Here is a 25563-nt window from a genome sequence, read left to right on the forward strand (position 1 = left end):
ATGGACACAGGAACGGGTTGACCATGCATGACACGGTATTCTTATCTTGTAACGTATGCACGTTTCCCACCATTGCTTATAGGTTTAGTGTTCTCACAATCAGTTCTTATATTGCGGATGATGTATTTTACCAAGTGTGCTGGATTTGTGATTAAAGTACACTTCTGGTATTTCATGTTCTACTCTGCCCACTCCTACCTCTTTGAAGAAAAGCATGTCTCCTTAAGCATTCCCACAGTGCACTTCTGGGATGACATGGGGCGGAGTACTATTGGCATGACACTGGTACACTAGGAGGGATGATGGTCAACTCAAATAGAACATACCTACACCAGCCTGTGACAAATCCAGACAAATCGTCCCTTTTCCCCAGAGGAGAGTCGCCTCCTTTGAGGCTAGGGAGAGGAGCCCATTATACAAGACCCTCCCTAGGGCCTGCACAAGTGGGACCTCAATGGGAGTGACTCCCCTCTTCGGGACAAGGACTCCCATTACAGAATGAAACTCCACATACAAACCACCTTGTCTACATATTTGAATATCGGAAAGATTTGTATATCTTGTGCAAATGCAGTATTTTACAAAGATCCTTCTTTACCTCTCTTGGCTGCAGGCAGTGCTGAATAAAACCTGAAAGCCATGGTCAACAAAGAAGGACAATGTTTAAATTGTTTCTGTGATGTGTATAAAAAGAGGACGGACTGTAAAACAAGGAAAGATTCCCACAGAGGCAGTGGGACTGCTACGCAGAGGCAAGCCTCCACAGAATTTACGTCCTGGAAGGGCAAAGCCGCATTGGGCTGCGGCACCAGTGGAAGCAAGGAGGGGAGTGAAATGCTAACCGAACACCTATGGGTTTGCATTCTATCCGATCTAGGAGATCAGGTCAGAGCAGAGACAGAAAGATGCCCATCTCGTCTGGTTGCGCAGTCAAGCAGAACCTCTGGTGGCCCGGGAGGCTGTTAACAGATGCCGAGACCAGACCGGATGAGGGAGCCCGGATCCTCAAGCTCTGCATGTCGGACCATAGCTACAGAGATACATAGCCAATTGGAAAGCCAACAAGTTTTCGGTAACCTGAGAAACCCGCCAGATGACAGACCACAAGATACGAAGATTGCAAATAATAGCTGTGAAACACATCCCGGTTATGAGAGCCTGAGAAAGCAGGGTGTGCAAATACCCCATAAAAGGGGGAGTGAGAGTAATACGAACTTTGTCAAAAATTCCTCTAAATGCTGTTCAGATTACCAAAGCCTGAGAAACCCCGATAGTTAAAAAAAAAAAAAAAAAAACAATGAAAGGTGGCCTGAGAAAAAAACTAACACTCTGAATAACAGCTCGAAAAAGATATTGTCGTTATCGGACCCTGACACACCCAAGTATGCAACTAACACACAAAAGGGGGAAAGAAGGACAGATGAATAATTGAATTAAGGCTAAAAAAGCCAGAAAGATTGTAAAACTTTGAACAACCAGGACAGACTACCACCCTTTCCAAAATAACTTGTGTGAAAGAAAAGATGTCTGAAGACTGTAGGACTATGGGGAGTCCCTGCGCCTTGAAGGAGGAAAGGGCAAACGTTTTTTGTGTGTTCTTAAGCAATCCTGTAGAAATTGAATTAACATCAAACAGTTTTCTTTACTTAAAAGAGGGACTGCGAAACGTAATTTGGTATTAAGGCGGGAAAGAATATCCTGCTAGGAAAAAGGAACTTTTGAAGACTGTAAACAAGACGAGTATAAACTGGGCCAAGTGGAAGCCTTGCTGAGGCTATTGTAGAAAGCCTCCCCTTTTCCTTCTCTTAGTTGGGTGTTTTCTATAGTGGTAGAGCCAGTTATCTGGATAGGATTCGGACTAAAGAGTTTTCATTTGGACTTTAGCATCCACCTGTTCTTTTTTGTTAGGTAGGAAACTTCCCTCTTAGAAATAGGGTAAGTTAGGCTTTTGATTTATTTTCCTTTTAATACAATTCTGGAAACATGACTGACAATCGTCCTTCAGGTTCACCACAAGCCTTTCTTGACATCTGCTGAAAATTCCCCTGGTTTGTTTCTGAAGATCTGCTCCCAAGTTCTAGTGGCTCTTTATTTGAGATGCGTTGGACTTCTGTTTAAAATGCCGTCATGAGCATCTGATAGTAAACATTAACTGTATCATAGACCCTTTCACAGCACTCAGAATTTGCACTTACCAGTAGCCAGTTGTGATTGATAATTCCTCTCGGGCACAAATGTGTAGTCTTGAGGGGGCAAGTGACTTTTTTTTGTGCCTGGCTAATAGCTTGCAGCTTGATTTTTTTAAAATTATTATTTTTTTCACCCCTGCACTTCCATGTGAATGTCTTGAGAGTATGTGTATTTCTGCTGAACACTGACTAATGACAGTCAATGAAGTGTTCCACAATATGCCCATCATCCTACTAATAATCTGGTAATTGCTGCATAGATGTATACCCAGTTGAGCCAGGAAAGGTAGACCATTATGCCAAAAATATGGCTAATTTTTGCATGAAATAGTCAATAATGGAGAGGGATATTACTTTTTGCCACACTGCATGGTTAGCATTGGCCAGAAAATGCTGTAGTAAGTGGCCATTACATTAGTGAATGGTCCCAAATCTGGGTTAAAGGTCATACCAGTTGTGCCAGAATATGCCACGAGTCATGGCTTTACTGGGAGATGAGAGGAAAGTGGGAGATGGACATGGAGAGGGGCAGTGGCAGGCAATGGGGATGACCTTCCTCTTTGCTTCTGCCTTCGCTCCCCCTCTCCCCTGCTGATCTGTTCTCTCTTGGCACCGTGCACCTGGCCACCCTCTGTCACCTGGGCCCAGGTACCTGCTCACCCTGCCACCCTCCCGCACTGCCTCCTGGCCACCCCTTGCACTGGGGACTGTATCTGTATCCATAAAGTGTCCCCCCATTTTCTTCTTTTTCTGCACTTATCAGACTAACTCAGTCTGCTGCCATAAACGCAGAACTTGCCACTTGCTGGCTGCACTTACCACTGTTTATTGGCTCTATTATCTATTTATTTGTATTTATTATTATTTATCTGTTCTCTTCTGATCCGCACTTTCCACTCTCCCCCTTCCATGCACTTTTCCCCTTTCCCTTTCCCATGCACTTGTGTGTTCTCAATGTCACTGGGCCTAGGAAGATCGCTGTTTTGTTCTCCCCTGTTCCCCTCCCTTGCCTTGTCGCGCTCTGAAACACTTGTGTATTAGCGCAATAGAAATTAAATATTGTATCAAACCACAGCTTGTCATTTTATGTAGGCCTAACGGTGCGCTTGGGCATTGTCAAAGCATGAAATGGAAAAAGCAAACATACGCACACATAAAATTATACCTGCATCATCGGCAGAATTACATGTTTCCTAAAACTTTCATTTTACGCTTTCAGAATTCTTCTCCATTCACCACATAGCCAACCACTATGCAAATCCCAGGTTGATGAGAATGGAAAAACTGATCATCCTTGAAACCTTTGCAAATAAACCACGTAGAACTGCATAGGACCTAATTTCCCCCATTCACAGGGGGCTCTGTCTTAATCCTGCCCAAAGGCCAGGATTTTTGATCCATCATGGGGTTTCAACCCCTTCCCCCAGAACTCCACTTGGAACCCCCCCTCCCCCACCTGGCTGAAGAAAGCATGCCCCCAACACACCTGATGGCCTCACATTTACGAGCTGCCACACCGGTCAGATTTCACCCCTCGACCCTACTTGCCTATCCCCCCCCTTCCCCTTCTCTGCAATGCACAAGTGCACACACCCACACCCGCGCCCTTGTCTTCCCTCTTCCAGGCAGCCATGCACCTCCTGTTCCGGCATTAGGCCAGACTGAATATTGCACTAGCGTTCTATAACTAACTCCAATCATTCGTGATCTAAACAATTCACGTCATTCAATATAGCATACACTTGTCCCGGATCTTCATTGTTCACTGTTTACACTGAAATTTGTGTAAATGAGCCTGAACTATGCAGAGCTGTTCGGTCTGCTGGCATTTAAGTGTTCACACTTCGTCTTGCCCCACAGATATTAGATAGCAGGTAGCGAGGGCTTTCCTCCAGAAGCCGATGCCGTAACCAACAGCTAATCCTTAGAACGGATAGTTCTCTGAGACATTCAGCACACAGTTGTCATTCCCCTTATGAATAGAGCCCCTGAAAAAGCCAATGGTAGTCTACTAGTTTTAAGCACTTCTAAACTAGCAAGCATTTTCAAAGGGATTGTGATCAAAAGCGGCATAATATCCTGTTGTATTCTGGACCCCCCCCCTCTCACCCCCCCACTTCTAAATGCTGTGATAATAGATGTTCTTGGTTTGCAATTTTTAATTGTACTCAATTTAACCACCTTGTGTGGATGAAGTGCTGAGTTGGCACTGCTGGGGTTAGAATTTCTAGGGTTAGAACCTTTATCCTGCGTGCTTCATCAGAACCCTGCATAGATAAGTCGGCGTACCATTACACAGGAAAACCAGTAGCAAGATAAGTCTGAACATTTCACATATGGTGCTCAAATTGCTCTTGAAAAGGTCCTTGTAGGGCCAAACTTGTCAGGCCATGTTGAACTAGCTAGTTGACGGCTGTCTATAGCTATTCATAATGAATAGCATTGCCAAAATATAGTTGTGTGCGAGATTGATGATGGATTGATAACCTGTTTAATGGACTGATTTAATCTCGAGGTTCTGGAACAGGATTTATTGTAGAACACCTGATCTTCGACCATCGTGCTACTCTCATAATTCTTTGAGTCCCGCATGCAGCGTGGGAAATGAACAAGTAGGAGAAGTTGTTCTGGGAAAAAAAAAAATTCTTGAATAGTGTTTTCCTTCAAGCTTTAACTTTAGCTGTTTTGTTTCAAGTCGGTTGTGAGGGGGCTGCTGACATTGGTACATTTAAAAAAATCACCAACCAACGAGATCAACCAAAAGGTCTCTGCCGTTGGCAAGAGACCGTGCGCCATATCTATCCAGAGGGCTAGAGCTACTGATCAACAACGCAATAGTTCTACCCAGCGTGTACACTGCTGATCAACTATGCACTGGCTCATAACAGGACTCGCACAAGAACATGCAAAACAGCCAACCCAATGTTGCCATGCAATCCCAAGCCCTATGTGACCACAACAGCCTAATTCTGAAGGGTCTTGCCTGGCCAGATCCATTGAAGATGCTTTGCTGGGAGGAAAGTCTGTTTCCATGCCTTTATTTTTTCCAGAGAGTCCCCATTCAGGGTTTATGTGGGGATGTAACTAACTCAGTGTATGTGTGGCGGAGAGTCCCAGGGTCCCTGAAGTGGGGGGTTAGGAGGGGTGGTAGTCTGTTTCGTCAACCAGGACACGCTGCACAGCTCCCTGTGTTACCTCACTGGCTGGTGGCAACTCCTTTGTGTTTTTAAAATGAGTCCCTATTAAAATGGCTTCAGTGAGACTCAACAGCATGTCTGTGTTTACCTGCTAAGCATTGAAACCACTGTGTGCCTCATATGGAATGGCCTTCCTGAAAGTCCAGGTTGGGCGGTAAGGACCGCTATGGCAAGACCTGGCCGCGTTTATGAAATGGTTTCTGGAATTCACGTCTGAGTCCATATACTGTGTGCTTGCCCAGGAAAGGGCTGCTGCGGTGACCACTCCTGGTTGGGTGATTCCAAATGTCTCCACAGGACCAGGAGCACTTCAGAGTAAATAAAGATCCATGACCGCCATATAAATAAATAGTACATGTTCAGATTATGTTAGCTAGATGAGAAGTAGCTATACTGCATTGTTCATACCTTCTATGTGATAGGCCTACTTGCTTTTCACACCACGCCACTATTTCCATTACTTTGTTTTTCTAGTGAGAGACAGGCCTCATATCAAGAGATAAACAAACTCAAAAGTAACAGCTCAACACCAAACAAAATCTAACACAACTCTTCTTAGGATTCTCAGGGTTCCCGTCCCCAAGCTTAGGCCCCTTGGACTTCAAACACAGATTCAGCTTGTCAGGATGTACCTTTTCTTTATATACAGTTTCTTTCACATACAATCCTTCCCTGGGGTAGAATCGGAGGCTTTCGAAAACGACAGGCTCTTTGATCCTCCGAAGCGCGACCGCTCTGATCTTTAGCTCCTCTTTTTATTCTTGTACTTGCTTTGCTTTTAACCTTTTTTCTTCAGGTGCTTCCTGCAGCCCTTTTCCATCTTTGTTTTTTTTCACTTTGTTGTGCACACTTCCACCTTCTTTTGTTTTACTTTCTCTGTGTTGTGCCTCTAGTATGCACACTTCCTTCTTTCTATCGTGCACACTTGCACCTGTCCTTTCCCTTGTTGTGCCTCTTGCAAACTTCTTCTCTGTACTGGTTTCCTCCTTTCGTGCAGTTGGCACTATTTTCTTACTTTTACATCTCTTTAAATATCTTTTCTCTGGACTTCGCTTTATTTCCGTGCCGCTAGTGTGTTTCAATGTCTATACTCTGCACTTTGCTTTATTTCTACACCTTAAGCGTGCCTTCTCTTTCTTATTCTTTTTTTTGTACTTTCGGTCCTTTTTATGCTTTCACTCTCGCTTTTTCCGCTCTGCCGCTTTACAAAATATTGCCTTTCTTCCGTTTCGCTCCTGCTCCCGAGTTTCTCTCTCTCACTTGTTCAAAACTCATGGATAAGGTAGTGCCAGCAATCAATAATTCCTGGAAGCATGGGCCGAGGTTAGGGTCCCACCACCTGTCCCTCTGACACACCTGGGACTGGCACATGTTCCAAGGGAACAAGCATTTTGCTGAACGCCGCCAGCAGGATGCAGGCTGCCTCTCTTCGGCTCCTTGGAGAGACAGCTCCCTAGCCACGCTGCAGCCCCTGACAAACACCAGGACAGGGTCTCAGCACGCTCCTCTACTCTGGATCCTCCAGACTTCTCTTCCTGCAACTCATTGCTCAGCTCCTCCAGTCCAGTAAGCATCCCCAGCTTGCCTTCTCACCTGTGCAGAACCACACCGTTTATAGACCACAGTGGAGTAAAGTGTGAATGATGAGTGCCTGACTCTGCCTGACTCTAAGTGGGACAAATCACTGGTGGTTAGTAGTAGTCTTTCCCCTGTTTCTTAATGGGTTCTCCATGGGTAATCGTCATTGCTCCCGATTGCCTCTTCCTCGTCCCAGTACTTCTTGGAAATGGAGAGGGGGAGATGAGGTGTGATTGGAAATACCCCATTAAAGCCGAGGGAGAGTGGGTTGGGCTACAATTGTGATAGGGGAATACCATGTCTCACCGTTAGGTATTCTCCTAATCCCCTGTGACCCTCCACTCAGCCCACACTGCCGCAGGGGGTCATGCTCTATTCCCGACGACTCTGCACCATGATGTGGCACCTTTCCACCGCGCCTGTTCGAAGACATTCACCTTATGCCACTACTCTCCTTGAGTCTGGCCTTAGGGTGCCTACCTTGGCTTTGTCCTCCAGACATGGAATCTTACACGGCAACCTTTAGATTCATACTCCGCCCTCACGCCTACCCTCATTTGGTGGGACAGTTACAAAATCCCACATGTACGCTCCAATATTTCTCTTGGGGTCCTGAAGAAGGCAGCTGCTCCACCTCTCTGCCGAAACGTCCACTCTGAGCATCCTACACGCCTTGCACATAGAGTGTGGGCTGCTCACAATTGGGATGTAGACCTGGCATGTGTTTTATAGGCCGGATACCAACCTATTTACCGACAGCCAGGTACCCCTGGGCCTCTCTACTTCTCTCCTCCTTGTCAGGTTGATTATACAGGGATAGAATTTAAGATTTATTGAATTCTATCTGCCTTTGTTTAGCTTTTTTCTTAACATGAGGACAGCCAGGCAACAATGTCCTGTATATATTATCCGTTGATGCATGTAATTCTTGTGGAAACTGCATTTTCTTTTCTGTGATGTTTTTTATGTCCATCTAACTTTGGATTTTGCTGCATACAACAGAAGAAGTTTTGTGTATACTGTCCAATTCATTTTTTGTCTTTACTTTGGGGAAATGAAATGTCCCCAGCCCATATAGGACGTATTAGTTTATAAATAAAAGGGTATAATATGCATATGCTTGTTTTGTCTCCGTCTGATTAATTTGTTTTCATTTGATTTAGCCCACCACAGCCTTTAATCTCATTCAGTGTGTGGTTCATAACCCCGACTAAATCAGATTTAAAAAATGGTCCACTTGGGGACTATCATTTCTGTTTAGTTCTTTATTACTCATTTGTCCCCGAATGCCTTTGAGATTTTCCCGTTTGAAATTGTAGGTTTCTCACACTAGGCATAAAACGTATCCGCCCCATATGATAAATATTGATGGCCTGGTTAGTTCTCTTATGTAGTCTGTTCCCTGGCCTCTTAGTGGATCCCTCTGACTATATGTACTTATTTGTAGGAATGTATATTAGCTGGTGAGCAAATGTGAGCTGTGCAAGGGTAATTAGAAAGAGGATGCAGTGGTGAGGTCAGTGGTGTGATTCGAGTAGTTTCTATCTCAAGTGCAGTATCGAGGGGGCAGTCTTTCATGTGTAGGGGGGACCTTTTCTTGTTTTTTTCTTGCACTTCTTTGTTTCAAACCCGATGACGTTTTTGCTTCTTAGATTCTCATTGGCCTCCAGAGGCGTCGAATCTTTTGGCCACGTAGGCACATTGGCCATTATTGCTTTGTAGCTGATACGAGCTCGCTTGAACTTGGTACGCGTCTGTAGAGGTTGTGTTTTTGGCTGAAAATTGCTGGGAAAGTACCCTTTTCGATTGAGGCAGTAACGCAACATTCATGTATTTGTTACTTTGCTTCAGATATGTGCAAATAGGTTGAGATTTCAAAGTTCTGATTCTGACCGTATCGGCTGCATACGTAGTTTCAATTTTTCCTTAGAGAGCTAGAGAGCGTTGATGTCACATTTTCCCTAAAATGAGTCAGATCGTGCCACATGTTGCAAAAGTAGGAGTGCGCTAGAAATGATTTCATGCTGCGAAACCACTGGGGGCATTTTGGAAAGTACAGATGGGAGGATCTCCTGTGAAACATTACTTTTATGTCTGTTCTGATTTAAACTTCATTACTACTACAGACCCAACTTGCCTAAAAATTGTAGCACCTATGGCTATTCAGTTCACTTCACAGTTTAATACCAACATGATTTGTTAATAATAATTTCTCCCCCTTTAAGGACACAATCGCGTGTCAAACATTTCTGTCAGCGCCCCGTTGCCTCCAGGTTAGGTGCGCTTTACAAATGTCAAAATAAATTAAATAAATTACTAACACAGCCAAAATGGCTTTGCTATGACATTGGACTTTAATCTCTGAAACGGTTCAGAGAATGAATGTTCAAGGTACTCCACTAGCGGTGCAGTGTGATCTAGTTGTTGCGGCATGGAGTTTGGCTTCAGTAACCTGTGCTGCTCTTAATTCTTTTTCATTTTTTGACATTATGGAGGGAATAAGGGCCAATGACTTGTGCTCTGATGTGTCGCAGCGGTGTGTAGAAATAATGGCTTATGCAAAATAGCTTATGGAGAAAGAGCACTTGAAAAATAGCTGCTCACCAGCAAGCAATGCTACATAAAAGCCTATTTAGAAACCTAGTCCACAACACTCCACCTCTACAATCTTCTGACATACCACCACCCCAGCAGCTTGGGCACACAGGGCTCCCACCTGGACACATGCGTGTATGCCCTTGACACAGGATATCCGTGATATTTTCCAGAAATGAAAACCGAATTGAGAAATGACCTAATTTGTTTGACCAAAAAATTAAAATAACTTTTTGCTTTATTAACTTACATTTCTTTTATAAAGTGTGGGTCGGAGGGGGAGTTCCGCCTCATACCCCTAACCCTAACCTATACCCTTACCCCACCCCGCCTATTATTTATCATACATATACCAAAATACCTACTATTTTTCGATCAAATAAATTGGGTTATTTCTCATTGTTTTTTTAAAAATTAGGTTATTTGTACGGATTCGCTTGACACATACCACCTAGAAACAGATCCTCTTAGAGTAGCCGGGTACTTCAGAACTGCACGCATAAACTCAGTGGCAAAGGTATCCTGCATTTTACCTCTCTATTGAATGATTATCCCACCCACCTTTTTCAGATCCATCATAGCGCTTGGAGAACATGCAAATGGCAGCGGGCATGGTTTAATTCCCAGTAACAAAACATAGTATTGGGGTTTGGGTGCTTGCCTCCATATATTTTATGCTTGGATTTGGGAACAATAAATGACCCGGTTCTAGAATATTTTATTATTGAGGGAAGGGCGAGACGGGCATGCTCCACTTTGTGTAATATTCCCTGGTGCAAATTGCATTTTCTCAATTATAATTAATTGCTACTGAATTCATGTGGTGAAATAGGCATTTTCGCGAATAATGAATAACAATAGAGAAAATGCTGTTTGCATATTAATGTCTAATGGGATGTATTGTTTTCGTTGCTAGTTTAATCCAATCCGTAGAGCTTTCTCGGTTTTTTATCCGGCTAACGGCAATTGGGCGTTGAGTCCTTCTGGGCAAATCTGGTCCAAAATAAAAAGAAAACACGATTTGGTGCCACTGGTTCCAGTTTAAAAACATTTGTAACTGGCCAGCTGGAGTTTGCATATGGTAATAGATTGTACACATTATTCTTCCCAACCAGTTCGTTGTTGGCACAACCAGTACAGTCCTAGTTAGTCAGTCCATTTTCACGCAAGTACACCCAATTAAAGCACATGGGTAGTAAATTGTTTAGTGTGCGCACAAATTCATGAATGTTTATATCCTTGTTCAGTGTGTTGCGCTTTCTGGTATCATTTGTCTACGGCTCCGCCTTTCCCCTTCGGAAAGTGTTTTTCACTATGGCAGCCATATTGGAAAATATGCCACCCACACTTGCATTGCGTGTGGGGGACTTCTGCTCATGCACAGCGCAAAGAATCTTGTTGAAATGAAAACTGGTACGCATCAACTTTTATCATCATTTGAATCTGTAATAATGATAAAACCGCTGGCCTTTTGTATGGGTCACATTAAAGACGAACATGCTAGCAGCCTCATTTCACTAAAATCAGAAGGGCGGAAGTGAAATCCTATGACCCTCAAACACTCAAAATCACTGAAGTGATATTAAAAACATGATTTTTTTTTGTTGTTGTTGAATTGGGTGATATTGCGAACAATCGTCGAAAGCTTGAGATGCTAAGCATGTCAGTGTTGCCTGCTGGCAAGCAGCAGAGCAGCAAGAATGCAACATATGAACAAATACCTACAGGCCTGAGCAGAGATGATTACAATTAAATAATGTAATCCAATGCCCTAATTGGAGTTTCTCAGAAGGCAGCAGCTGTTTGCCCCAGAAACAATATGCTCATTTATTTTTTTCTTGTGTGTAAATTTGTATTATTCCCCTTAACAGGAATGGCACTACATAGTAATATCTTGAATACGTAGGTGGCACGTTTGTGTAAAATGTTATACCTCGGTGTGCTGTGGGCACAGCTCCATTCTCCACCTCCGCAGAATCTACAAAATGTCGATTCAACAAGCTGTGCATTGATTTGCCCGACTGGTTGGAATCCTGCACAAGTCTGCATTTGTACACGTATGTCCACAAGCATATCCACATTTTTGATGGTTCTACACATCCACAGTAATTACAAGCTCGCAAATTTGGGTGAATTTGTGAAAATCTACTGGGTTCTTCCCACAAACAATGTATGGTGTATGGTAAAGTGGCCTTGTATAGCACTCCTACAGGTTGGCAGCCTCATTGCATGCGGCTCTGTAGGAAAGAGAAGTGAGGGGGATTAGTCGGGGAGAGGCGGAAGCAGATGCAAAACCTGATATGTTGATAAGTGCTCACAGGAGGTCCCCTGGTCCCGAGTGTCGTTATGGTTCACTGTGGTTTGTGTGGTGACATACCTACCGATGCAACCTCTGACTTTATTTAGCTGAGGTTAGTGTACGATTCGCAGGCAGAAAGCTGTATGTGTGTGGTCGTCTGTGTCTGTGTAGCATAGAAGATGGAGATATGCGAAGATTATTTGAGAGAGGAGAGGAGGTTTGGGATCAATGAGGACTCATAATATTGGATTTTAGTGTTAAACCCAACTGTTGGAAGTTCCAATCTGTTTTTGATCTGGGAGCAGAGGTTTTGTCATGTGGTTGTCTCCATCTGGATGAGGAGGAAGAATTTCACAATTTTCTCAGACTGCCAAGGTCTTCATAAAATGGTGCTGGGCAGTACCACCCATCCCTACTTAAAGCTGAAGGTAAATAATTTAAAGGGAAATTGACAGAGTGTGGCCAACCTGGGTAATGGTTAAATAACGTGAATGGAGAGATCCCTTCCCATGAAAAGAGCTGCCTAAAATCTCCCCTAAAAATCACCATCCGAAACAACAAAAGAAAGTTATCAGAAATTGAAACAGTTCTGATCAGCCCATGAGAAATTAATGTTTGTAAGTGACACTTAAAACTAATGAAAAAGACAGTTGATGTGTAAAGCCCCTCTCTCTCTCTCTCCTAGAATGCTGTTCAGATGGTGTAGGATATCTCCTGGATATCTCCCAATCGCATGCCATTACCGCTGTCAAAAGCCCCGCGGTAACTAAGGCACAATAAGTTCCCTTTCTTGGGCGGCATGGATGTCTGGGGAAAATGTGTCTCTGGGTAATTCATGTGGCAATTAGTGGAGCGCAATCGACCAACCAAGTGCAAGTCATAGAAGCCCACAGGCTAACCAATTCCATTATTGCATTGGCTCCCAGTGGCTGCAAGGATTAAGTTCAAGATCCTCTGCATTGTCCACAAGGCCTACTGGGTCCTGGGTCCTCAATACCTCCAACTCTCCCTTCGAAAATACCTTCCTACTCGAGCTCTTCGCTCCTCCAACTCCCTCAGAGTCAGTCACTTCTCCAAGCAACAAGTTGGTGGTAGATCTCTTTCCTCGGCTGGGGCCTCCCTCTGGAACAGCCTCCCTGGAACTTGAGGAGAACCATCTCTGGTTCTGGATGTACCTCAAGACCTTCCTCTTTGCTTCTGCTTTCTCACTTCCTCTCCCCTGATGATGTTTTGTCTGATGCTGCACTGGTCACCTGGCTATCCTCTGATTTCGGGTTCAGCTCCCTGCCTGCCCAGTTGCACTGCCTGCCGGCAACCCTTGCACTTGGGTCTGTATCTGTAACCCTGCAGTCCTCCTATCTGCACTTTTGGACACCTTCCGTCTGCACATACCCTTACCCTTGCACATGCTAGCCACACTTCTTGTTATTGGTTTGATCCCATGTACAGCACTGCTCCCTTCCCTTTTTCCCTTGGCACTCCCCCCCGTCCCGTGCACTTGCGCAATCTCAATGTCACTTGGCCTAGTAAGATCGTTGTCTCTGTCCTCCCTCTGTTCCCTCTTCCTTACCTCGTGGCGCCTTGAAACACGTGTGTATAGACGTGTTACAAATACCATATCATATTAATGAGCTTTCCCTTAAAAAGGAGAGGGGATGGGTGGGAAGGCAGCACCTCTGGGGGTTTTCAGCAGGGAGCCTTAAGTTGTGTTTGCTGGGTCTATGCTGATGTGCTGGAGGTGTAGGCATGCTCCCTTACAAATTCGGCAAACCATCGACATGGGTAGGTTGTGGCACACAATCAGAAAATGGCTAGGGACCTTGAAACTGAGTGAATCACAGGCGATGCAAGCGCACATTCATCAGATTTTCAGCTCCCAACATGCCTTTTATTCTGCACAGTGCTCTTTTTTTGTTGCTCTGCCCCATGGATAGAATGATCTGCCCCCTTCATTTGTTTGCTCTGCAATGTACTGGCTAAACCCTAAAAATGCATCTATTTTCTCCTGTTTAAGGACTAAGACATATAACCCACTAACACGAAAGCTCAAATTTCTGCATACTTGACTCAAACAAAAATCCACACAACCACCTTCTCGCACAGCAAACCGCACACACTTCACCACACCACAACAACAATCAACACACGAGTCGTACCAACAGCACACGAGGACTTGCATCGATCCGATATTCTCACCCAAGCTCAGTGCATGGTGAAACCCGACTGAAGCTACCAACAGGACATCACCTTTCTCACTTTCCTGCTCCCTCTTCACCTGACTAACCCCATCCCGCCTTCTTGTTTGCAGATCTGCCTGAGCGCGTGGGGACCAATTCCGTTGGTGATGGTGCGCAGTACAAATACCTTTAACATTATCACTGAGTGTCCTAACCTGGAGATTAATTTTAAGTTTCTACCTCTCACCATATTCTTTGTTTTCCTGTTTTACTGCTGTACTTTTGATTGAACATTGTTTCTGCTTCATCCATACTCTATACTTTTTATTTTACTGTAAAGCGCTCCGCTACCTTTGGTCGAGCATACGCTTCATAGATTATAAAAAGAAAATAACAAAGTACAGAATCCATATGGGAAGATGGCAAGGTGATAGTGATCAAACCATAATAGAATGGTGTTGCAGAATGGTTTCCGGGATGTTAGTTGTTGTCCTTGGGCTCCGCTCTGACTATAGAATTGGGCGTGAGGAGTAGCATGGGTAGTCCCAGTCACAAAGCATTGGGACAGTCAACCTTTGATAAAGGAGTGAAAATAATCCAGATGAATGAATTGACAATCTATAAATGTGAACCCCTCGCCCAAAAGAACACTCAAGAATGAAATGATGAAGTTGGTTTGAAAAAGGTGGGACATAGTGAAAAAGACATAAGAAAAGGCTGATGTTTTGTAAACTGAGGGAATGTCATCAACAGCTGACAAGCCACGAGCAAACCGGGGAGTAAGTAATGAGTAAAAGTGAGAGCAAAGCATCACGCTGGTGGTACCTGTGGAGGAAGGGAAAACATTAGAGACAGTTGCTTCAAACTTGGGAACCCTTCCACGATGGGTCCAGTGGACGAGAAACTATCAAAGCAAAGCTTATTATAACCCTCTTAGAAAATTGACATTCAGTAGAAGAGAAAATGCACCAAGTTCCATTCAGAAATTAACTCCAAAAGGAGGTTTTCACAAATAAAAGAAATAAGTGGAACAAGAACCAGGGGGTTGAAGTGAAAAAGGACTCTAATAGGCTGTGGCCCAGGGTACCTGGGAAGCAACTGCCCCCCTGTCGTCTCCAAGGGGGAGACGACAGGGGGGCAGTTTTACCGGCATAACCACCCCAGATGAAAAGTATTATAAAGAATATGGAGGGGCAGTGTGGTGATGAAACACTGACACATGCTTCAATGACTCTTAGCAACACTCTCACTCTTTCAGCTCTTTGCACAAGGGCAGGCGAGCAAGGGCATCTGGGGCTAGATGGTCGATTTTTTAAATGCCCGTAATTTCAATCTCCCACTGAACTTCTTAATCTCTCCTCTCTTCAGACTGACTATAACACAGCTCTTTTTCAACATGTCTACACCTGTCTTCTGGACTCCCTCTCTTAGCCTTCTCACCTATACCAGATTCTCAATTGCATTCTTTCTTCTACTCCTGATCCTTCCCTCTCTTCATCCCTTTCTGCTTCCGACCCTGCGCCTTTTGTTTTCCTCTAAAATCACTCTTCTTCACTCATCTATTGTCTCTTCTTCCTCATCCGCTGCCACTACTCCAGTCCACCTCACATCCCCCATTCCTCGTCCACCCCGTCCCATCCCCTGTCCATCTCTCCTCCTTTGTCCTCCTTTCCTCCCCTTTCTGCTTCTGCTATCCCCTCCTTTTCTTTATGCCAAAGGCAAATTTTGAGATCTTGAGATCAACCTTCTACTAACCCCCTTGTGCACTGTGGAGACTGCTCTGTCACTTTGGTTTGAGAATGATGCTGAGACCCCAAAGAGTTCTGCAAAGAGAGACCAATGGGAGGAGGAGCAGGAAAGATAAAAGGTGTAGCATAAATTCCCCAAAGTTCCCCACATAGCTGTGTACACTGCCCCTGCCACTAAAGGGGGTGCAGTGGCTTTTTCATGTAAAGGGCAAGAGCTAGGCGGAGCACACAAACTGCTGTAAAAATCAAATCACAATAACATTGCATCCAAAGGGTCTGTTGATCTTAATTCTCTAGTGAAGGATCAAAGTTGAGGAGCACCTGATAAGTAAGGTGTTGTAAGGTAGACAGGGAAATTAATTAAAAGATTATCAAGGAAAAGGATGAACTGTTTGCCATAGATCAACTTAAAGATCTGTCACAAATGGTTTTAACTCACAAGTGCTGGTCAATTTAAGATAATTTAAATGTGCAGATTGTGCAATATCAAGGTAGGCAGATTTGTCAATGTACACAGTAGGCTTGAAAGGGGCAGAGGGGGTCCTTGCTAAGGGCAGTACCTCTCTATCTCATCTATAAAGCACCAGTCCCTCCATAACTCAGGTGTCCTTACCCCCCAGGTCAGTATATATGAAGTGTTCCTCCCTACTGTCCAAGGTCTTACTTCTCTAACAGTGACTGCCTAAAGGCAAATGCTCGATCTGTTTATGCTCCCGAAGGGACTTCCTAGACTGGCCCTACACTATCAAGGATGTTAGTTCTAAAGGATCAATTATTGGAATGCAAATGAAAGCACACTTTACTATTAATGGAATGACTAATATTACAAAAGCAACACTCTTGCATACCTTCAAGGAATTCTTCAGAGACAAAATAATAGCTACTTATGGTAATTTGCAACAAACTTGGACAACAATTGACACAAGAAAAGATTCAATTTTAGGGAGGAATTTGAAGGAATCTGGCTAAAAAAACATAATCCCCAAGAGGCTAATACAAAATTAACTATTCAACTTGGAGGAATCTGCTTAAGCAAAACCATAACCCATAAAAGATCAATTGAAAAACCACATCTGCAATTGATAATCCACATCGAAATCATCTTTCTTCTGAAATTATCCTCTTCTTTAAAATAAATTGTACATGGCAAAATAATTGATGAGCTTTTAATGTAAAGGCTCAGATTAAATTAAAGTAAATGTTTTTAGGGACTTTACAATTGGAAATTTTGCTATTAGCGCCATGGTTGCCGTCGGTATTTTACAGAGTCCGCCTTGGTGAATGGGGGAATTACCGCCCCATTCCAAGGTTGGTGGAGCGGTAATTCCCCATTCACCAAGGCCCTTCCCCATTCCCCCCCATAGGGCTCAATGGGAATGGGGAAGGAGCAAATAAGGGTACCGCTAATAGCGGTACCGTTATTTGCCCTGAAGTCCCTCAGCGGGGTCCCTTCCTTAACGTGTGGTCTGGCCACACGTTCAGGACGGGACCCGCTAAGGGACCTAGTACTATGGCACTAAGGGATTACCGGCACCGGTGCCGGTAATCCCTTAGCGCTATCCGTGTAATGAGGCCCATTGTATTTTCCCACCCTAGATATATCCAGAACAATGACGTTTTTTAAAAGGACATCAATTATTTGAAAATATAAGTAGGGTAGTACACCTTTGCTTTCCACAGAGATACAGGCAATCTACTGTCATAGTTATTCTTGGTGCTGAAAAGAATTTTACAGAGTAAGCTTGAATTATCTATCAAGAGGACTGGAGACAATGGGACTTGAGAAGAACTAAATTTGCTTCTAATAGCAAACTGGTCATGCAAATTGTGAGAGTACATTTAATCTTGTCAAAGATGGTTCTCCTGCAGCAGGAATCCCAACAAATGTATGCTGCATCACCCCTTAGTTAGTTGCTTGTATTGAACCAATCATAAAACATGAATAACTACAACATAAACAAAGTGAAATTTGATGCAAATCCAAGCTTTGCATATCAGTAGAGGACGTTCATGTCTCTTTGTGTCTTTACTCATTAATCTTATTACACCCAATTGATGAAAATGGTAACGGAGATGTTAATGATGTTAATGGATTCATGATCAACATAATTAAAGTAGATATTCGTAGACTTACTATGCACTATAGAGGCGGACTTCACTTTTTTTACTGGTTGTCATGACTACACTGCTGAAGACATGGAACACTGTAAGATGTTTTATTCATCAGTAGGTTGGTATATATATATATGTATATTTTTTTTTTTTTTAGAGATGACTTCTACAACATCATCAAAGTGTGAACATTTGGAAAGGGGAAAAGGTTTCTTCTAATGAAAAAAGATATCTTGACAAAAAGGGTATTACCAATTTGCATAGTGTGGTTCTAAGGTCTTTCCATTAATTCACTTAATTCTTGTACTATTCGCAAATGGCAATTATTACTTTGAAAGTTTATCATCTTTTGTTTCAAATGTTAAAATGATCATTTAAAAAAAAAATTGAAGTTCTATTTGCAAGTAAGCCTCAGTTGTGAATCTCCCAAAAAAGGCTAACAATCTGCTCTCTTTCTTCTTGCAGGTGGGGAAGAGCAAACGGTGTGCAGCACTCCCATCGCAGATGACAAGTCTGCCCTTTACTCCGGGGTCCACAAGAAGCCAGTCCACCTTGACGATTCACTTGACAAGCATCCTGAAGAGAATTTGGACTCCCACTCCCCATCCCCTTGTTCTGGTAACCTGGATATGTGGAATGCCAACCGGAAGCTGGCCAAGTCGCTCGGCAAATCTGACAGCCGTGGCCTCATCAAGCCCTCCAAGAAGTCTGGAACCTTTTTTTCCTCCCCGGAGGAGGAGAAGGCCCAGAAAGTTTCACGCTCTCTTACAGAGGGTGAGGTGAAAAAGGGCATGGGCGCAATAAATCATGGGGTAAGTACCGAGAGTGTGTGCTTTTATGACAGCAACAGACACAAACACCATCTCCTGGTTTCATTGGAAGAGGTTCAGAGTGTCAGAAAGCAGATCAGGCTGAAGAAAATGGATTCTAATTACTCCTGTTCCAGAGCTTTTTTCTGCCAGCGTCCCAGCAGGAAAGGATCACCAAACAACACCTGTGACCAGCAGCTCCTCCGGCAAAAGGCCAAGGGGGCCGGATACAGCTTCCCCAATAGGAGGTCAAGGCCCCGTACCTCAGTGAGTGAGTTCAACATCACGTATGTGGTGGAGAGGAGTCTCTATAGCCACCTCAACCTATCCCAGCTGGTGCGCCCAGTCACGGACCGGACCCTGAGCAAGGCTGAGAAGCAGGACCTGAGGCGATGCCTGCTAGAGGAGGACCAAGCCGCCGATAGGAAGTGGGCTGCTACAGTGGACCGCTGTACTAAAAGGGTTCTCTTGAGAATCCACCAAAAGTCTGTGAGTCAATCGGGTGTCATGCAAGTGGCTTTCCGATACCCCCCTGTGAGATGGCAGACAGAATAGTACTTCTTTCCGCACCCACACCGTACCTCTCCGTTTGCATTGTCCCCTCATGTGTACGGCTGAAAAGCAAAATGGCACTTTTATCAAGTTGTCTGGCCCAGCCACAGATCACACTATGCATTTGGGATGCTCTAGACACTTAGACGATAGAACACTAGTCATTAATGCAGAAATAGAATGCTACAGGGAACTCTACTGGAAGGTCCTCAGTGGTTGAGCTCAAAACAATGCATACACTCTATAGATTTGAAGTGGTCCTTGCACATCAATTAGCATCGTGCCCCCTATAACAACCCCCAAAATTAAGTTATGCTCATCATTGTTCTTTTTTGTGGTAGCACAATGTCTAATTTTAAGTGACCTTTGTGCTCGGTGGTTAGCAAAGCTTTTTCTATCTCGATACATATCCTGGGTGTTCTTTTCACTGGTCAATTCTGGTCACAGCAGCCTGCCTCTCGGAGCGGTTTAAACCAATCCGTGCCATAACTACCTGTCTGATCCATAATGTCTTCATCCAAGTGCAGGCAAAGCATGCTTCAAGCATAGGCCGAGTCCTGTAATTGTCCACCATGAATCAAAATGGGGGACGTTTGGTGTATGGGAGTTTAAAAGAGGAAGCGGGTAATGGAAAACGCTTGGAGTATTGTTCCTTTTGGCAAAACATGACAGCATTGCTGTAATTAGCTTTCACTGATGTCCCCATGTTCCACTGGCAAAAAGGTTCCAGTGTATGCCCAATCCCTGTAAGTGAAGTACTGTCTTTCTGCCATTTCAAGGAGGGAGGCTACGCCCTTGTATTCACTGCAGGGGGTCATCCTGCCTTGCATCACCCTACCCTTCATCGTTTTGGTGTTTCAGTGAACAGGATTGACTGCATGACATAAAAGAAACCATAATATTTATTTTTTATGCAAGTGATCTTAAATGTGAATGTATTTATATTTTTATTTTTGGTTGCATGACCATTCCATTGGATATTATCTTCTCACCAACCATGGATTCTGTGGTGGTAAAAAGGAATGGGGTGCACACATGATAAAATGGCCAAACTGTGTAGATACCACCGATGGCTGTAGCAGGGCCATTGGTTGTGCTCAGTTGCATTGATGCTTGAAACTATCCTCTGAGAGATGGGCTGCGATACAGTGAAGTGCCGTCTATGAATTCCAGCCCAGGGAAGCAGTACACGATGGGGATCCTATTGTCGACGTCCATGTTGGGCCATTGGGGCTCTGCGTGTCTTTTGTTATTGTTTCTGTGGCCAGGTTCAATAAGAAGTTTCTGCCGCCTTAAAACTTCATCTTGCTTAGGCATCTGTATCATTGTTGACTTGACACTCTGTACTTTAATTTGCCACTCTAAAAACAAGTTCTCATCCACAATGACAGCTAGGAGTTTACAAATCCTTTGGTCAACAAATTACATTGGGGGTGTGAACCTTGGGCCGGGTGGATTGCCCTAGAATATTTATTTAGTTGCCCCTGGTCTAGTTTTCCATATCATGTGTGCAGCCAACAAAGTCTTTCTTCCCTTTTTATTAGTGTTCCCACTCTTGTCCATTTTTTCCATGATCAGAGGAATAGATTGAAATTAATGATGTTACTTTTAGGGTTTAGCAAACTTTGAACCAGTGTGGAGCATTTAGAAGTAAGGTACCAATTCCAGTTTTCTGTCTATTTTCCGTCTTGTATTATCACGGCACGCTCTTATATTGCTTGAGAACGAGGGCTGTGGTGTACTGACGAAAGGGGAGGACTAAACCACCATCCTCTGACCAATGGGACATCTTCTGTTCTCAGCAGCCACATTGGGCAGGACGTGGCAATCTCTATTGCTGCGGGATAACTAGTAAAAGGCTACTTGGAGGAATGGAGTCCGGTGGATAGTAGGGTTCATTGCTTGATCTGAAACTTTGCAGGGTGTCCCTGCTCTGGGCAGAGTATTCTCCTGTGTGCAGGCTGGGCAAGAGGAACTTTGCATTCCTTAGTCCACAGGTGTTCCTATTCTTTAAGTGGTCACGTTGATGCTGGTCCAGTGGTGCAGAGTTGGAGAGTGAATTGCCTTGAGGAACTGAATGAATTATGTTTGCTTTTGATAGGGTGGGAACCACACATGGAGCAAGGACACGCAGTAGTTTCTTCTAGAGGTAGCACAGGTTACCAAAAAAACTGCAGTTGACCCAGGTGTAAAATAGATGAAGCGTGGACCAGGCAGTGTAAAAGGGAACCATGTAACCAGTAGGCCCCAAAGAATGTGCAGTCGGTCGGGGGAACACAACTGACAGAGCAAACCTATTATGGTCACGCCTTATTGAGGTTTGAAATGCGTCTTGGGCAGGGATGACTTTGGAGCAAGGCAATAGTGTGTGGCTACTTGTCAGGGAAAGGAGACACAATGGGCTTCATTATAATTTTGCTGGTCCAGAAAAGAGGGTGCCGGTAAGCTCATTGGCACCCTTGTTTCCGGACCGGCAAACTACAAGTCGGTGGGCAGACTTTTCACTGCAGCACCGGCACCAACGGTGCCAGTGCTCACGTGTACAAATATACCAGCGCTTGACTTCCCTGCTGCCGGTTTTGGAATGAGCCAGTGGCACCGGGAGGTCTGGCACCGGTAAATTATTCCGAATCTGGTGGCAACCCGCTGTTTGCAGCTGCAGAGTCCCCGCCGTACTATGAATGAGGCCCAATGTCATTTTGCCATGCGAAACAAAAATCCTAATCACTCGGTTGTTAAGACAGTGTGACACTATTGATCAGGGCTATTGTCGGAATTGTGTCCCAAGGAACTCTATCAGCTTCAGTTCCTAGCCTATCAATAAACATGTGGCCTGTACACGGGTGTGTATCGGTGAGTGCCTGCCTCAACTACAAATGAGCTTTAGTTGAGAAGCTACTTTACTCTGCAGAACCAACCCTCTTGTTTGCAGTTGGCGGGGGGGGGGGGTATATAGAAGTGAGTGTGTGTGTGTGGTTTGAAAAGGGGTGTAGTCTTCCTGGCAAATTACACATTTGGCAGTGATGCAACAAAGAGCTACTTTGGAAAGCCGGACACCATATCCCTCCGGGCTCATCATACCATTGTGAATGTAGCCTCGACAAAGAGCATCCTCTCCCTTGCGCAAGTGAGTAGGTGTTTGCTGTTCTCTTAGATGAGCGGTGTTTGGGCCAGGGTGTTCAGCTTTTGGGGCATATTAACTTGCATATTGATTCAACGCCAGCAGCTGAAGAAGCATTGCCTCATCCCAACTTTTTCTTTTTCTGGTGGTGTACTTCCTGTGTGTGCTTCGCTACCGAAGTTTTAGCATTGCTGCCTTTTTGTGTGTGGAAAAACGGGTCTAGATGTTTTGTAAAAGGCACGTTTGCCATCGGGAGGTTGGCCCGAACCTTGGCATTGAGCTCGGCCTCGCTCATGTTAGTTGTCGGCAGGTCAAGATGGGAACTTTTCGCTTGGCCGGCATGAGCCTTCTCGTCTGATGTCCCCACTGTGGACACTTTAGCCCTGGTTGTTTCATATCTTTGTGTACCCCCAGCAGCCCACATTTGGGGGGGGGGGTTGGCAGAGTACATGCAGAACATCTTCAGTCTATGGGCTAGCCATGGGATTCGGGGTGCTTTACCATCACTTCTGCTAATAAGTGCATTAAAAGACAGACCCGCATGTTGGAACCATGTGGTGGTGGACTGTGTTGTTTTTTAGGCAGGTAGAACTCTAGTACCATGGGTAAAAACTCCTCAATTTCTAGCAACAGGTGGAACGAAATCTATTGGAGCACGTTGCCTTCAGGCTGTGTTGCCCTTGCGCGGGCATAGAGGGATACCGATATTTAAGCAAGCCCTGACATGAATGTTACACCGTTCTAGACGGTAGTGTTTTTATTACGCGATGGCTCACAAAGTTCACGAGGGTGGACTTGCCCCTACAGCTGCCACCTCCACGCTCAATCGAGAAGCAGTCGCGGTGTTGCTTCTTGAGGTCTATCTCTATCCCTTTTGCTGCTTTCAACTAACCATTGGGTTTGGGTTAGATCCTAACTTACTGTTAGGATCGAAGACCAATCATGAGGTGTGAAAGTACAGTTTATATCTGCTTCTTTTTTTTTATTTATAAAGCGTGCACACCGCCCAAGGGCATAGAGGCGCTGTTACAGGTAATTAACTTAGTTACATGAGGCCGGTGTCAGACAGTTGTAGAAACATTACATACATATAGTACAGGCAATCGAACGAATCATTCCTTTTCTTTACTTCGTGGACAACTTCTCTTTAATCACAACTGCCCTGTCGCACCGTTTGGAGTGCACTTTATATCGGACTGTCTGGGGAAACTACCAAGAGCACAAGGTGGTGCTCGCTCCTGGATTTTGCAACATGTTTGATGCTTGGTTTGAGGATGTGTAAGTTTAAATCCCTTTGGTCCTAAACTCTGCTCTCTGTATAGCAAAGAGGCCACCTGTTTGCCCTTTGTGTCACTCACGAAGCCTTGTATCCGGTAATTTGAAAGAGACCACTCTTTGACCTATTTTCTCGCCAGAGCAGCCCTTGCATCCTAAAATATGACCGTCTCTCTGGGTGACAGTTGTGGTTTAGGGCGAGGTAGGGCGCGTGCTCCTTGTTGGAAAGCCCACTTGCTTGGATCGGCGTGGAGATGAGAATCTCCCAGCATAAGGTCCCACCTCTTTCAGGGAACCAAAGTAAGCGCTAGTTATTTTAGTGACTTCAAAGCTTTTTTACATGGACCGAACTCCTTTATGTTCGGTTTTTTAATCAGCTGGCAAACGGTTTTCCCTTCATCATCTTAGCACATCATGCTTCTTGAAGTAGTGTAAGCCCTTGCCTTTGACATCTAGTGGCTGCGTGCCCTTGAACTCCTAAGGTGGTATGCTGGCACCACGCGGGCATGTGACTTAAGACGTTGCTCACCAGAGGGGGGGGGAGTCAAAAGCCAAGTCTGACTCCAGCTTGGCTGCCAGGAGGCGTTTGCTTTGAAGCAGAAGAGGCCCAGACATACTACAGTCCACACTTCAACTGAACTGAGAAGTCAAATCCAATTTGAAAGTAAAACGGTTGGTTCCCAGTTCTCCAGTTAAGATTTTGAGGCATTCGCACTTCCCGGGAATGTTGGGGCGTAAACATTTGCTCATATTCTTGACTGTAGTATTTTTAATAAAATAAGCCTATTTGTTATTTGAAAACGAATGCATTTGTTTAATCCCTACATGCTTTGCACTGAATAATTCTTGTAAGTGAACGGATATATATTTTTTTTTACTTTAATGCCTTAAGATCAGGAGACACATCCACCGGTCTCCTCTTTCTGGCACCTAATGTGGATGCCACTGGTCTGAGTGCATTATCGGACCATTGGAACATTTGTCGCGCTCTGAAACACTCGTGTAGGAGCGTGATACAAATAAAATATCATATCATAGCATTGTAGGTGTCCTCAAGGAGCACACACAGACATACAGTGCGACCATTTTATCCTGTTGAAATCATTAGCCTAATTTTAGGGATTAAAATAGACGGGTATGCCACTTATCTGGTGACCTGGTAATCCATACGTATAGGTGTACAGGCCCAGCAATCATGCCTTTCCTTTTCAATTGACATGCCCCCCCACCTCCCAACACACACACACACACTTTGGGGGTGGGGGAAGAGTGAACCTGTGCCTCTGCTTTATAGATTTTAATAAGTGGTCATTTAGGATTTCAGCTCCTCTCCTGGCTACCTTTCTTTATGCTTCTCTGCAGAGGCCAATAAACCTGTTTTGTGATGATCTGCAGTAATGTACCCCTCCCTCCATTCCTTTACATATGATTGTGCACAAGATAAAGTAGCAAGGTGGTCGGGCTGAAGATATGCACATAGACACCCGATGTCTGCACTTAACCACCAGCTGGCCGCACTTTCTATTTATTAATTTTTACTGTTATCCTATGTACTGCACTGCCCCTCCCCCCTCCTCCCTTTGCACTTGGGCGATCTCAATGTCACCTGGCCTAGTAGGATCGTTGTCTCTTTCTTCCCTCTGTTCCCCCTCCCTTGCCTCGTCGCGTCTTGAAACACTTGTGTATAGGCGCCTTATAAATGCCATATCATATAGTCCATAACGAAAGCATTGGTCTCGTAAATTAAAGGCTTTGTCAATTTAAATGTGTATATTCTAGCCAAACCCTGACCTCCCCAAGACATGTTCAACAAGGAAGGGAAAATGCTTCGAGATTAATGAAGTTTAAGATGGCTGGCCTATGCTATGCAACCTCAAGACAGAATAAGTGAAATCGCACATTGCAATATGC

At 44.4% G+C, this 25563-nt stretch overlaps 1 protein-coding gene across 5 annotated transcripts in view; it reads left to right on the forward strand.

Annotated features, from left to right (window-relative positions):
• SASH1 (SAM and SH3 domain containing 1) overlaps positions 1-25563 on the forward strand; it is a 673306-nt gene that overhangs the window by 552225 nt on the left and 95518 nt on the right. For 4 of the 5 annotated variants that reach the window (XM_069606667.1, XM_069606665.1, XM_069606666.1 and 1 more), the window contains one exon: positions 18361-19193. In XM_069606667.1, the coding sequence (XP_069462768.1) occupies positions 18361-19193 (833 nt within the window). The remainder of the gene's footprint in view (positions 1-18360; positions 19194-25563) is intronic. The other variant, XM_069606668.1, reaches the window with a different exon arrangement.

This window comes from Ambystoma mexicanum, chromosome 4p (assembly GCF_040938575.1).
Source record: "Ambystoma mexicanum isolate Mex_15411 chromosome 4p, UKY_AmexF1_1, whole genome shotgun sequence".
Taxonomy (NCBI): Eukaryota; Metazoa; Chordata; class Amphibia; order Caudata; family Ambystomatidae; genus Ambystoma; species Ambystoma mexicanum.